Genomic DNA, 15266 nt, shown 5'->3' on the forward strand with positions numbered 1-15266 from the left:
CTTGGTTCTTAGGCAGAATCTCAGGAGGCCAGAGAAGGCCCTTTCCCTTTTCATTGTATGGCCACTGCTTTATTCTCCTTCGGGCTGATGGAGGTTTGGAAGGCACTCAAGGATAAGTTCCCTTTGGGAAGGGAGTGAAGGGATAGGCTGGCCAGGTGGGAAGAAGCTGGAGTCTGGAGAACTTTGAATGCCAGGTAAGGAGGGTAGACTTGATCTCCTGGTGTACAGGGAGCTGCTGAAAGCCTTTGAACATGGAAGAATGTTATGAGTACTTTTCCAGATCAGGCTGGGAGCAGTGGGGTGAAATGGAGGGAGGAAAGGCTAGAGACGGGGAGAGTGCAGTGATCTGTCAGGTGGATAGGGGCTGTATTTATGGAAAAGAAAAAGGAGTAAAGTAGAAAAAATACGTAGGGTGGGGCAGAACAGGATTTTAAATCTTTCTCAGTTCTAGCTGGTGGGACAGGAGGTGTGGGAGTGAGGGAGGTATTCATTCCATTAACTATACTGGCTTACTCTGGCATAGATTTGCAATGGGATGTGGAGCTTTTCACTCGAGGGTCGGTGGTATTTAACCATGTTAGAAGCACCTGGCAAGCTTTTAACAAATACTCATGTTCGGGCCTCACTTCTCACATAATTGGTCTGGAGTGGTTTATCAGGCAAGTTTCAACTGAAGAAACCTCCTTGTATATAAAGCGATTTGACCTTATGCACTTGTGGAGCTGGTTAAGCAGTCTCTGTAAGGTGGTGTTGTGTGTCTGATGCTGAAGCTTGAAGTCCACAGGACAGGCAGGCAGGAAGGGAAGATAGATGTCAAGTAGGGAGAGCAAGAAGCAGCTGGGCCCCGTTATGATGGACTTTGGACTAAAACCCATGTCAGTTCTTGTTGCCTCTGACCTGGGTGGAGTGGGTGTCCTACAGAAGACAGGGCCCTCTGTCACAGAGCTAAACACACACACCTGGCCCGGGAGTTGGAGCAGTTGAAGGAGGATGTAGGGGAAAGTAGAGCAGGTGCAGGTCGGGTTGCTGGTTTATGCTGACGAGATGCACTAGCAGATAAATGACAATGTATGACAGCTACGGAATGGCTGTTGCTTCATTTCCGCCCTCCAAATCTCCCCCAAATCTCTCTTGTGGTCCACCCTAACTGGGAAGGGAATTCTGGGAAATGTTGTTCAACCTAGCCAAGTTGACATAATACAAAGCCACCACAGCTGGGGGCCTGGGCACTGGTATCTTTTAAAAGCTCTCTACATGATTTTCATGTGCAGTGGTTGAGAACCACTGACTGAGGTGATTCTGAGGTGGAGGCTGACAAAGCCCCACAGGCAATTCTGATATGCCCTCCTCCTCCCTTGAGAGGCACTCCTGTAGCACAGTGGGAAGGAAAGAGCAGAGGGATCAAATACCATGGAGAATACTGAAGTGTTGAAGTTGGGAACTGTGTTGCAAGGGAGTGAGGAGGAAGTAAGTGATGAAGCAATGGAAACCGTGGACCTACACCAGACTTTCGAGAAGTGTGTCAACATAGGCCAAAAAATAGGGCAGCTAGGGGGCAGTCAGGATTGGCTTCTTTTCCCTCTGGGCTCCTTCAGCCCTTTGCTTGTTTCCTCTGTTCTGGCTCTCAGGATTCCACATCCTGCCTGGTATCAAAGAGCCTCATGCTGCCTTCTGTCTACAGAGTATAGGAAATGTGGGGACACAGGGGTTATCTTTCATCTGTGCCCAGCTCACAAGGTCTGGGGAGTATTTCATAAGAGATGCTCAATCTAAAGTTTCCGAATTGAGTTAAAATGAGAGAAGAGATTAGCAGATAACTGAAACTATTGGAGAAGAATGGAAATGGATGAAAACAATTTCCTTAGGATTTAGGAAGCTTAAAATATAGTTCTGTAGGCTGTTTGACAGTTTCAGAGGAAGATATGATGGAGCAATTTGGTTCATGTTCATTTCATAAATTTGACATGTAAGTTTAATGATTATTTTCACAGGGATTTTTTTCATTTTTAATAATCATAACATTTTTATTGGCTGCACATGCACTAGAGGACTATATTGGTCAGTTCATCTATTGGGAAATGAAGTCAGAGAAGGGAGCAAAACAGAGGTTTGTTCAAACTTGTACTCCTGCCAGTCAAAACTATTACAGTTCATACTGTTACTGAGACACTTAAAAATAGCTACAGAGTCAGTGACAAGCATATTAGAAGAGAAAGTAGAGTACAGTATTGACAGCATTCCTCTTTTAGATGATGCTATTGGATCTCAAACTGTAGTGTGCATCAGAATCACCTCAGTGCTGGGTCCCACAGAGTTTCTGATTCAGTAGGTCTGAGGCGGAGCCCAAAACTTTACATTTCTAACTGATTCCCGGATGCTGCTGCTGGTAGCGGTTGAGGGCAGCGCTTCGAGAAGCACTGGTGTAGAGGCCAAGTTACTATCAGGTGTTGTCCCTGCAGATATTTTCCTTGAGAGTATGGCTGGACAAAATCATGATGCACAGACCGTGAAGCGGTTGTCTACTTGTGCCATGCCCAGGTGAAGGAAATATGCTCAATGACTTATCATTGGAAATCCATGCTAAAGAGAGCAGATTTTTTTCACAGTTAATTACATGAGCAGTGATACACATTGGGAAGGGACACTGGGATTGGTACTGAGGGAATGCCAGCCACAGTGAGCAGGCAAGGACTTGACTCTGTGAGTAAAAATGGGTGCATCTAAATGCCTTCTCACACTCCTCTTTATTCACAGAGGATAGTTGGTGGTCATTTGTTCTTGATTCAGAGTTGAGGGAAATAGAGAAAATTGTGAATATGATGAAAGCATGATAATTGAATGTATATATTTCATGTACTGTGCAAAGAAATGGGCAGCAATTTTTTAAAAATTGAGATAGTTGACATATAGCATTGTATTCGTTTTAGGTACACAACACAATGACTTGATATATGTCTATATTGCAAAATGATTACCATAATAAGTTTAGTTATATCCATTACCACATATAGTTATAAATTTTTTTCTTGTGATTCTTGTGAAAGTTCTTGAGAACTTTAAAGATCTACTCTCTTAGAGGCAGCAAATTTAAGATCACTTTTTTTCCCCACTGATGACTGCTGGCTATTGATGAGAAGGTACTGCAGAGTTTCTGGAATGTAAGATGTGTTAAAAACATTTATTTACAATATTGATAATATGAGTACAGACCATTTTGGGGATTTCAAGTGGCTTAGCTCAGCAGAATGCCCAGTGTCTTATCTATCTGAACTAGATGAAATGTGTATGAATAGCTTGATCTCTAATAGTTTGATTCTTTGCATACTTGATGACATCCTTCCTTTATTTGAGAAATAATGATGTATCATTGGGTATGTTTTAAAACCACACACGTAAGCTGCAACTAGACATACAAGACTGATTTCCAGAGCCTCACACAACTTAGTAGAGGATCTGGATTTCATTTGGCACAATCTCCCAGGTTGAAACAGTCGATTCACCAGCCCTTTCCTGTAAATTCTGTTCATTTAGCATCCAACAGATTATAAAAAGTAGTGAGACTAATTTCATACTTTAGTGAAAAATTTCTCCATAATTTCTGGATCCACATGTGTGAACCAAACGTCCAGAACCATTTGACAGAATCATGTAATACACTTGCTTTCATTCCTGGCAACCTATACCTGGGGTCTAGGATCTTCTAGTTTTGTGGAAATAAATAATAGAAGAGAAACTAGCTGGATGTGGATCCCGATGTTTAGTGTGAGGTGGACATAGATGTCTTGGTGAAAAACTGCAAATGATAGTGCCCCCTCATTGATTTGAAGCTGTTTGCCATTTTGCTTATTTTATTTTAAAATTTATGATTAATTTATTTTCTAAAAGCATGCCAAAATTGGTGTTCTGCATGTGTTCCAAATGGCTGCTAAGTGGTCATTTACAGACTGATACCACAATGAGCTGCACAGGAGTTTTTCAAAGGTTTGGCATACTGCCCCCTAGAAATGCTACATTAGCACCACCATGTGGAGAGAAGGAGCAAAACCACCCTTTCTGTGGTTAAAAAGGGGACAATTGATCCTCCTGAATTTAAGCTAAGATTGCTAAATTTTTGCCTAGCAAGTTTCGAAAAGGCAGAATATTGTTTTTAGAGAAGAAAAAAATTCCAATTAGGTTAACAATTATTGAACACTTGCTGGATACTAGGCTCGTGCTAAGCCCTTTGCATGTGTTATCTCATTTCCTCCTTATCATGACCCCATGAACCACTGTTGCCCCTCTTTACCAATATGGAGAAGTGTTCAGATAAAGTAGCCTAAATGCCTTCTAAAAGTGAACATTAAGAAGATAAGAACATAAAAATATTGCTAACTCCTTCCATTAGACTTCCTATGCCCTTAGAAGAAGCTGAGCCATCCAGTTTTCAAATATGAGCACAAGGCACATTTCTGCCTCTGGGGGCATCCTTTTATTATGGAAGGAAAAATCTTAATTTATGGTCTTGACTGTGGATCTCATCTAGTTCGCTTTTCCTCTGGCAGCTGAAAGAGCTGAGAGCGGAGAGGAGTGAACTCTAGCATTCATTTATTCCTGTAGAAATAAAAACCACATTGCCCCAATTGCTCAGAAAACTGAATGATTCATCTAAAGTTTTTAAGGTTGTTAACCTGACTCCTGGTCACATGACCTGGAGGTTCACAAATGGCAGGAAAATATACTTTTAATTGAAGGATAGAAGTTTGAAACTTGAATTTGGAGTTATAAATCTAAAGTATATCTTGTTAATATTATACATCTTTTTTATGAGTGACTTAAAAATTTATAACTTTACTCATGTACCCTGAAGTTCTAACAATTAAATGTTTGCTTGTTAGTAAATATTAGACAATGGCTCATAGCTCTGCTAGAGGTATCAGTCATTTATACCTTAGTGTTAATCAGGAAAGTAGGATCCATTTTCTCTCAGTATTTAGTGATGATCGCTTGGGAAATGAGGGGTTTGACGAGGACTGAAGGGAGGCAAATGCTCTGGAGCATGAAGCCATTTGGTGAGGGCAGGTCTGAGGGAGCCATCTCTGACTCAGGGGAGCATGGTCCCAGGTACCAGAATTTAGGGCAGTACTATAGATCAGCTGCATTTGTGAATGAAATCAACGTTTGTGGGCTAGTCTTGGAACTTAATGTTTATAGTGTTGCTAAAGTCACTTGAAGCTATGACTTTCCATGATTCAGTGACATTGTTTCTATGTCTTCTGAGTTTTAAACAAGAAGATTACAAACTTTTGTAACCTAACATGTTTCTGTGTTGGAAATAAATGTTTATTAATGACACATTTGTCAAAAATGACACATTTCTTACGTATCAGATTCCAATTGTAGGAGAGGAAGACAATTCCTCTACTCTCTAGGTCCTTCTGGCCAGTCTAAGAATTAAGTTGATGTGAGCCAGAACAACAGGAGAAATCAAACAAGGCTTTATAACCTGTATAAATGGGAGAAACCCAGGAAAACTGAGTAACTTGCATAATGGCCAAAGCCACCACCTTAAATACCATCTTCAGCTAAAGACAAAGAAGGATGTTGGGGTAGTGGTTTGGGACTTCCAGGGGAAGGAAGGCAACTTACATGGAGATGGAGATGCAAATGGGCCAACTATAGACAATGTGACCTGAGAGACACATCGTACATTACACTACAGTTAACTTACGGTATTAGCTCCTTCCTGGAACAGGCCTTCTATCTTAAATTCTTTTGGGCAGTTGTGGGGGAACATCAGAGTTTCTTTCAGAGCCTTTTGTTCTTAAAAACAATCAAACTGATGGGGCTGGCCCCGTGGCCGAGTGGTTAAGTTCACGTGCTCTGCTGCAGGCGGCCCAGAGTTTCGTTGGCTCGAATCCTGGGCGTGGACATGGCACTGCTCATCAAGCCACGTTGAGGCAGTGTCCCACATGCCACAACTAGAAGGACCCACAACGAAGAATACACAACTATGTACTGGGGGGCTTTGGGGAGAAAAAGGAAAAAAAATAAAATCTTTGAAAAAAAAAATCAAACCAAAGAGATACATTTTCGGGTGGCCAATTTTTTTTTTTTTTCGCCGAGGAAGATTCGTCCTGAGATAACATCTGCTGCCAATCTTCCTCTTTTTGTACTTGAGCTGCCACCACAGCATGGCCACTGACAGACGAGTGGTGTAGGTCCGCACCTGAGAACGGAACTCAGGCTGTCAAAGTGGAGCGTGCTGAACTTAACCACTAGGCCACAGGGCTGTCCCTGGGGTGGCCACTTTTGATCCCCCACACAATCTAAGTGCTTTAAATATTAACTCATTTAATCCTTATAAGAAGATACTGATATTATCTAGCTTAATGGATGAAGCAACTGAGGCACAGAAGTTAATGGCTTGCCAGGGTTACACAGTTGGTAAGAGGTCATACTAGGATTTAAATCAAAGCAGCCTGGCTCCAGAGGTTATGGCTCTTAACCATTGTCCAAACTGTCTGTAACTTCCACACACAGGTTTTTTTGTTTGTGTGTTTGAGGAAGATTAGCCCTGAGCTAACTGCTGCCAATCCTCCTCTTTTTGCTGAGGAAGACTGGCCCTGAGCTAACATCCATGCCCATCTTCCTCTACTTTATATGTGGGATGCCTACCACAGCATGGCTTGCCAAGCGGTGCTATGTCTACACCCAGGATCCGAACCGGTGAACCCCCAGCCGCCAAAGTGGAACATGTGCACTTAACCACTACGCCACTGGGCCGGCCCCCATGCACAGGTTTTTAAAAGTACTTTCAACTATGTTTTCTCATTTATGCCTTCAAAATGACTGTGAGGTAATTTTCAGGAGCTCAGAAGGAAGAAACTATGGAAAGTAGAAATAGCTTAATGGAGCTTCAGTTGAGAAATTCAATGAAGCTGAGGACTCTAGAGTTGGAAAGCTATTTATTATTGACTTTGAGGAAATTTTAAAAATTGGATGTACATTGTTATGAGTAGTATTTACAAGAAAGTTTACTGCTCAACTGCTTTTTTTTTTTTTTTTTTGCTGAAGAAGATTAGCCCTGAGCTAAAAACTGTGCCACTCTTCCTCCACTTTATATGTGGGTTGCCACCACAGCATGGCTATAGTGGTGTAGGTCCATGCCTGGGATCCAAACCTGTGAACCCAAGCTGCTGAAACAGAGCACACTGAACCTAACCACTACACCACAGGGCTGGCCCCAACATTTTTTTTGCATTTCCAATTTCAGCTCATTCTTGGAGGGAGGGATGAGTTTTTCAGTTGCTTTTCCATGAAAAAATGTATTTCTGAGTGGTGATAGAATGATCAAGCCTTCTTCTTAAGTATAAGAAATGATATGTAGACATTAAATGATTCTTCATGAGTATAACTGAGAAAGAGCATGATGAAAAAAATGTAAGCATTTAAATTTTGAGAATTGTCAGTCCAAAATTCAGTTCCTGAAACAACGGTCCCCGGGACTTAGCTCAATAACATCATAGGTACTTGATAAATAAATATTTATTGAGTCCCCACAAAGGATCCCATGCCCTCTTCTCTCTTGGCAATCAAATACTTCTTGTGACTTCTTGGGGTGGGAAAGATGCATTATCTTCATTTTGTGGATAAGGCAACAGATGAAGATGGAGGAAAGAAGACTGACAGTAACCAAAGAGGTAGCCAGGCAGGAGGTTTAAGCACTACTGAGACCATGTAACCTGCCCAGCAGACCATTCTCTGATGAGGATATTGTAGAGTCAGCGTATGAAGGGCTATGAGTGCGGGTGTGGTAGAATCGGTGGGGCAACCTTGTCTTGCAGAACCCACGGATGGGTAGATAAACACTCAAATGAAGTGACAGTTCCTCAGCCAGTTTTTAAGAGCTATACTGAAACAGGAAAAAGTTGCAGAGGTCCAGTTGCAGGTCTGTCAGCTCCTACAGGAAGTGTGCAGATAAGAAGACATCATCTTGAGGACTCCTAATGGAGAAATAGCCTTCCATCCCTACACAGGTACCCCCTAATGTGCTTCTTAGGGACATAAGAAGCAGGACACTTCTGAAAAGATCTGTAAAAGCCATAAGATGGTTAAAAAAAAATCTGTAAAAGCTGTCATTTGGAAGCTGCTCCTAGGCAGGAAATACTAAAAGAGTAACTGAAATTGTGGTCAGAGTAATTGCTGTTGTGTTAACATGCTATGAGAACACAGGCAAACAAAGACATTCTTCAAGAAGAGTAATGGTGGGGGACTTTAAAGTCCCTATAAATGTAAGGACTACTATACTGAATGCAATTGCAGAACTCCCTCAGGTTCTAAGACAACTTTCCTTTGGAGTTTTTACATCTAAGAGAATTCTGGTCAGATTCCTTACTAAGTGGTGGAAATGAAATCAACAGATGGAGGAAATACAATTTTATCACTATTTTCATGGCTTTATTAAGAAGCAGGAAGAATTTGGCAGTTAATTAATTAATCCTATTGCAAACTCAAATAGATGAGGGTGGCCACCACAAGAAGAGTGATTTCTCAAGATGATGTGAAAAGCAACCTTTAAAGTTTTGAAATGATTCTTTGTGAGTTATTAAAAAATTACACATATCCCACCAGTCCTTGGATATCAAAGGAAACATACTTATGATTGATGTCCTTGAGGAACTTTGAGATCTATAGGATTCAGAATGTCTTCAAGTGTACAGTACAGGGATACAGCCTGGAGTTGACAAGTGGCAAAGCCTTTGACAAACACAGCCAGGGACCTCTGATTTCTCTCTACTATCAGCTTTTTGTGTGTGTGCATCAAGTAAAAGAGATTTATTGTTTTGGAAATCCTCATACAATATAAGTAAGTTTGGAACCAGTAGAGCCTATGGTTAAGTTGTTTACACTGGAATCAAACAGCTGTGGATTCAAATCCTAGCTCCGCTGCTTTCTAGCACTATGAAATTGGGCAAGTTACTTCATCTTTCTGAGCTGCAGTTTAATCATCTGTGAAATAGAAATAAAAATTTCCAGAAGTTTTACATCTCTATTAGGAATGCAGTGTCAATTATTTTTCACTTTTTAATGTACACTGTGGTGGTAAAATGCTTTCGTTGTCTTGTATATTTGTCCTCTACTTATTTTCTAACTTGAATTATCAAGGGCAAAGATCACTGTCCTTTCCTTCCACATGTTGTTACGCAAGTTGTCTCTGTCTTCCAGAATCCCCTACTTTGAAACTAGTGCTGCCAATGGGGCAAACATAAGCCAAGCAATCGAGATGCTCCTGGACCTGATAATGAAGCGCATGGAACGGTGTGTGGACAAGTCCTGGATTCCCGAAGGAGTGGTGCGATCCAATGGTCACACCTCTGCAGATCAGTTAAGTGAACAAAAGGAGAAAGGGGCATGTGGCTGTTGAAAAGTCAAGTGAACTATACAATAATTCAGGTGACCGGTGTCTGTGATCTTCTCTGTGGGTGATACATAGCACAGAGAGAGATTAATGGGCATTGTGTACAAACTGCTTTTCATCGTCCCAATTAGGCCTGTCAATAAAGCATCCAGTTTTAAAATTTATTTGCTGCAGCTTTGTAAATATTTCTTTAAGATTCAGCCTGAGAGTTAGGAGAAATATTTCACATAGCCAAAAGTGCCTTATAAAACTTTAGCCCATGGCAGTAGATCATTCACAGATTCAGGATTTTGTAGCTACAGAAGAGTGCGTTTATTTTGTAGAATGACTGAAGATACTGTCACCTGCCTTAATCTGGATAGGCTCAGAGTCTCACATTCAAGATCTTAGATGGTATTATAAAACCATCAGTCTTTAATCCAAATTAAAAAACTCTACTTGTACCATAGGTGACCTTCTAAAATGCCATCTAAACCACTTGAATGTTAAACAAGAATGTATACAAATGTCAGTTCAATGTGCTTGAGTATTAATTTATGTAAGCATTCTCTTTAAAATGAATATAGGACAAATTGTGGCCGTATCTATAGACCCTAGATAAACTGGACTGACCAGTTATTCACTCACTGTGACTCTTATTGGTGAGAAAGGGATTGGGGGTGAGGGCAGGAGTGGCTTAATGTAGTATGAGCAACTGAAGTGGGGCTTCTGGCTCCCTGCTATATGCTCATTGCTCTGCACGGTTGATTGAAGGATCGGGGAACTAGATTTTTATGGCTTTAGTTCCCTGTGATCTGTGCATTTATACCTGCCTATGTGCCGGCCACATCTGAACGTAGCTGGTGTTTATGCTGAAGTTATTTGTGTATTTTAGCTTCTTTTTCTTCATATTTATAATGTTGTTCTGGCATCCTCAGATTGCAGTTTCAATTAGCTTGTGAAATACTACTCATTTTCTGTCTTCACCAGCAGGCTCTGTATTGTTGATATTTCAACTTGTTTTATTCTTACATTGGTGGAATTGAAGGAATTAGTTTTTAATTGCATAAAATGTCTGTTTACTAATTGGTGGAAGATAGATGTTTGTATTTAAGCAGTTACATTTGTATTCTAGCTCAATAGAAGAAAGCCAAAGTGTTGTATAGCCTGTATTTTTCATTGAGATCATGGGCATTTACTGTACTTGCTGGATCTTACCAAGGTCATGTATTCTTCTGCATTGCCAAAGTGTCTGCATACCAAATTAAAGGGGTTTTTAAATACGCTTCATGGCAGTTGTTTATAAAGGTCAAAGGGGAAAATTCTTATTTATTAAAGTGGTTTAAATAAAATAGATTAAAATGTCCAAAGAGTTTAATGGCTATTTAGGAAAAAAATATCACTTATAATTTAAATAAAGGATAAAAATACACATATTTTGTAGTGGCAAATGTTTAGCAGAACTGTAATTAGAAAAATACAACTATGATGGGAAGTAATTACTTTTACATGATAATTTTCAAATGGCTTTTTATTGAGTATCCTGGGCTTTTTTTGCCACTGCCTTCCCACCGCTCCCCTAAAAAACTTAGCTGTGGTTACTAAGATCTTATCTATTTCTGTCCTTGAAATGGGGACTTCTTTTAAATATTAAAGAAGTCATTGAGTCTTATGCATTTGAATTGTGTATTCTAGTGAGAGAAAGATTCAGACATTTCAAGGGCAGGGTCACAATCACAAGCAGTGCCTTCTAAAGTTGTCATTAAGAATTTCAGTGGAGTAAATCATAATTTCACAGCTACATATCAGGGAACACTTTATATGGTCTGTTTGTGTAGTTAAAAAGAAGACAATATTTGTATGTTTCAGTCTTTCAAGAACCAAATGAGCAATTAAGTACAGTTTCCATTGACCTGGAACATAATATACGATTAAACATATACATGATATAGTGCACCCACAAGAACCATCTTTAATTATTAAAAGAAATAACCTGTAGTCTCTTTGGAAATCGTTTGTTTAAATTTGATATTGAAGTACCATATTTTTGTGCCTTGATGTATTTTTCTATTTACAAGCCTGTATAAAAGTGAAGTGTATCTTCAGTGAACTTTGTGCCAATTAAACTTATAATAAAAAAGTGGTCTAGTCTCTCAAGATTGTGTGTGAACATAATGTCATTTCCCATCACAATAAAGTTTCAAACCAGACATCGTAATACTAAAGGAAACCAAATTCAGGGACACAGATTCCATTAGGTGCTTGATGTGGGCCACCCAGGACAACATATTCTGGAGAAGGTAATTCAAGTATGTTATCATCAGACATCTGTGGAGCATCTACACTCTGGAAAGCATTGTACTAGCCATTCTCGGGTCAACAAAATAAGGATGGTAATGGCCTGAACTAAGATCAGGGCAGAGATGGATGCAAGAGACATTGGGAAGGGTATAGTCATTGATTGGATGAGGAAGGAATATGTGGGAGATGGACTCTGACCTTATTTCCTACCACTATCCCTCTCACGCACTCCTCTGTAGGCACACTTGCCTCCTTGGACCAGTCAAATGTGTTCCTGACTCAGGAATATTCGCTGTTCCCTCTGTCTGGAATGCTAGTCTTCTATATACCTGCATGGCTCCCTCTCCCTTCTTTTAAAACTATTCAAATGCCACCTTGTTCAGAAGGACTTCACTGATCACTTTATATAAATTAACAGTCATTTTCGGCCCCCTCACCTCATGGCCCCAAACAGACCGTCACTTCCTGCCTTGTTATCCTGCTTTGCTTTTGTACATGTCACTTATCACCACTTGATATAGTTATATGTTTGTCTCCATCCACTAAGATATAAGCTCCATGGGGACAGGGTCTTAGGCAGTTTTCTTCAAAATTTTGTTGTCACTCCCCAGAAGAGGGCCTGGTATACAATAGGTACTCAAATGGTTATTGGTAGACTAAATAAAGGATTTAAGAGGCTTCAGGGTCAAGTGAAAGAGCTTTCAAAATAGGAGTCACTATTAATATTCAAAGAACAGAGGAGTAAAATTTGAAAATAAAGCATCTTAGGGGCCGACCCTGTGGCCGAGTGGTTACATTTGTGTGCTCCGCTTTGGCGGCCTGGGGTTTCGCCAGTTCAGATCTTGGGCACGGACATGGCACTGTCTGTCAGGCCGTGCTGAGACAGCGTCCCACCAGAGGCACTCACAGCTAGAATATACAACTATCTACTGGGAGGCTTGGGGGAGAAGGAAAAAAAAGATTGGCAACAGTTGATAGCTGAGGTGCCAATCTTTAAAAAAAAAGAAAACAGCTTAAAAAATGTTTAGAAAGGCTCATATATAATAAGTCCATATTGGTTTATTATAAGAAATTAGGAAATCTGAGAAGTACATTCTGATCTTTTGAAGTTGGTGTCAAGAGAGCTAACAATCTGCTTAAGAAAGGTTCAGTAAGGAATGTTTTCATTGGCGTTTTTATAAACTGGAAATCTCTAGATGGTATTTCCAGGTCTTCTATTTTTGGCCTTATGGGTGACTGTAGTAACCGGAAAACTCTCCCACTATAAAACACTTAGATAGTGCTGGGTAAAATATAATGAACATATTTTAAGTGTACTGTTGTTCTCTCAAGAAAGTAAGGGAAATACCTTAAGACTACCCCTCTCCCACACAAAACAGGCAACAACAAAAACAGCAACAACAATGGCAACAGCAGAGGGAACTTAGAACAACCTAATAGCGTAGTTTGCTTTGGTTTGGTTTTCCCAGTATCAGTAATCAAGGGGCTTGGTTTTAATGGATACTTGCCATCAGGAGAGAAAGCCTTGGATCTGTTGGAGGTAGGGCACTGGAAGGGAGAAACTCCTGCCCCAAACACACACAAAGCCAGTGTCCAGCCTATGTCTTAGTCTCCCATGAGAATTTATAAGCATAAAGTCCACTTTTACACAGGTTTGGGGTTCAAGTTTACCTATTTTTTGTCTTAGAATGGCTAACCCAAGAAATTAACATAAAAAAGTGGTTGGTTAACACTTCTGGATTACTTGGTAGAAGCAAAGCAAAATCTTTTCAGAGGGGACGTCTCCACCAGACCTCACAGAATTCTTGCAGAAAACACCACAGTGACAATGAACTCACAATTTGAAATGACAACCTATTCCTTCCCCACCCCCTCAGCCCCAATTATGAGCAAGGACCAGTAAACCAAAAACAGGATTTGGCATGTAAGGACTTCAAATAATATACTTATCAGATGGAGATGATAAAGTAAAAATGTTTAAAATAATCAAAAACATAAAAGGAATTGAAACATCTGGGAAAAGACAATATTATTAAATATGCAAGACTGGTTTGAATTAAAAAAAAAAGACTTCCGCACATGAAGAATATAGCCATTGATATTTGAAACTCGATGGTCACAAGTTAAACGGCAAGTTTGACAGAATTGAAGACAGAATTAGTGAACTAGAAGCGAGTTTGGAAGAAATTACACAGAATTCAGCAGAGTGAGATAAAGAGAAAGAGTGACAGAGATTAAGAGATATGGAAGAAAGATAAAAGCTCTAACATGTCTAATAGGAATTCTAGAAGGAGAAATTAGAGAAAATCGAGGAAGAGGCAATATATGAAAAGAGCTGAGAATTTTTCAGTAATGATAAAAGACATACAATTTTAAATTCAGGAATAATAAGTCTCAAGCAGAATGAATGAAAAGAAATAGCATTTCCAATATTTCACTTCAATTTGTTGGATGTGGAATACATGCTTGTCTCTTCTTCCTCTTGTATTTTGTTATAATAATTGGAAAGAGAAAAAATTCCTGAGACTGGTTACTCATCCATTCAATCTAAAGTGAAGCACTGAGTATGCTCATAATGGGTTGAAGGGAACAAAGTCTCAGATGAAGCCTTAGGGAATAGGATTAAGAACATGGATAAGGGATGTGGCCTCTGATATTGAAGGTAAGAGGGTGAAGCTGGTTGATCATGTAGGAGACAAGGGGAGGAAATTTCTTGTTCAAGTAGCAGGATAAAACTGAGAGAGCTGGGAAGGAACTACGTAAAGAGTTTGGGAAGATAGAAAAGACTGAGGCTTTTCTATAATTGTTGAGGGGGACAACGAGGAGATTAAACAAGGGTAAAATAATTTTCAGTCTCTTGGTTGACAATGAAGTGAGGAGCAAATATTTATTACTAAAATTTCTGGTGTGTGCCTTTGTTATTAACATTATTCTGGAATTACTAGTCAAATGATTAGACAAGAAATATAAATATAAGGATCAGATAAAAAGAAAAAATTAGAGGCTGGCCCAGTGGTGCAGCGGTTAAGTTCACACGTTCTGCTTCTCAGCAGCCCAGGGTTCGCCAGTTCGAATCCCGGGTATGGACATGGCACTGCTTGGCAAGCCATGCTGTGGCTAGGCGTCCCCACATATAAAGTAGAGGAAGATGGGCACGGGTGTTAGCTCAGGGCCAGGCTTCCTCAGAAAAAAGAGGAGGACTGGCAGTAGTTAGCTCAGGGCTAATCTTCCTCAAAAAAAAAAAAAAAAGAAAAAATTATATGAATTTGTAGATTATAACTAGACAAACTGATTCTTAAGTTAAAAAAACAAAAACAAACTTTGAAGAATACCAGAGAAACAATGAATAAAAAACCAAGGAAGGCAGGCAGATGGGGACTGCAGGTAAACCCAGTTATTTTTAAAAAAATTACAATAATTCAAACATTTTGAAACTGGCACATAAATAAATCAATCAAATGAAGCAGAGTGTCTAGAAGTAGACCCCTAGAGAAGTGACATTTTGAAGTAGTGGGAGAAACAATGTCTAATTCAACATATGGTATTGGGAGAAAAAAAAAAAGGAATCTTGTGTCATTATTTATATACT

The 15266-nt window shown here is 39.8% G+C and overlaps 1 protein-coding gene across 5 annotated transcripts in view; it reads left to right on the forward strand.

The window, feature by feature from the left end:
- The window catches only part of RAB27A (RAB27A, member RAS oncogene family), a 67122-nt gene extending 55589 nt beyond the window's left edge, over positions 1–11533 (forward strand). For all 5 annotated transcript variants that reach the window (XM_070579809.1, XM_070579792.1, XM_070579800.1 and 2 more), the window contains one exon: positions 9205–11533. In XM_070579809.1, the coding sequence (XP_070435910.1) occupies positions 9205–9403 (199 nt within the window). In that variant the 3' untranslated portion in view covers positions 9404–11533. The remainder of the gene's footprint in view (positions 1–9204) is intronic.
- The last annotated feature ends 3733 nt before the right edge of the window (positions 11534–15266 follow it).

Source organism: Equus przewalskii, chromosome 1 (assembly GCF_037783145.1).
Source record: "Equus przewalskii isolate Varuska chromosome 1, EquPr2, whole genome shotgun sequence".
NCBI classification, from domain to species: domain Eukaryota; kingdom Metazoa; phylum Chordata; class Mammalia; order Perissodactyla; family Equidae; genus Equus; species Equus przewalskii.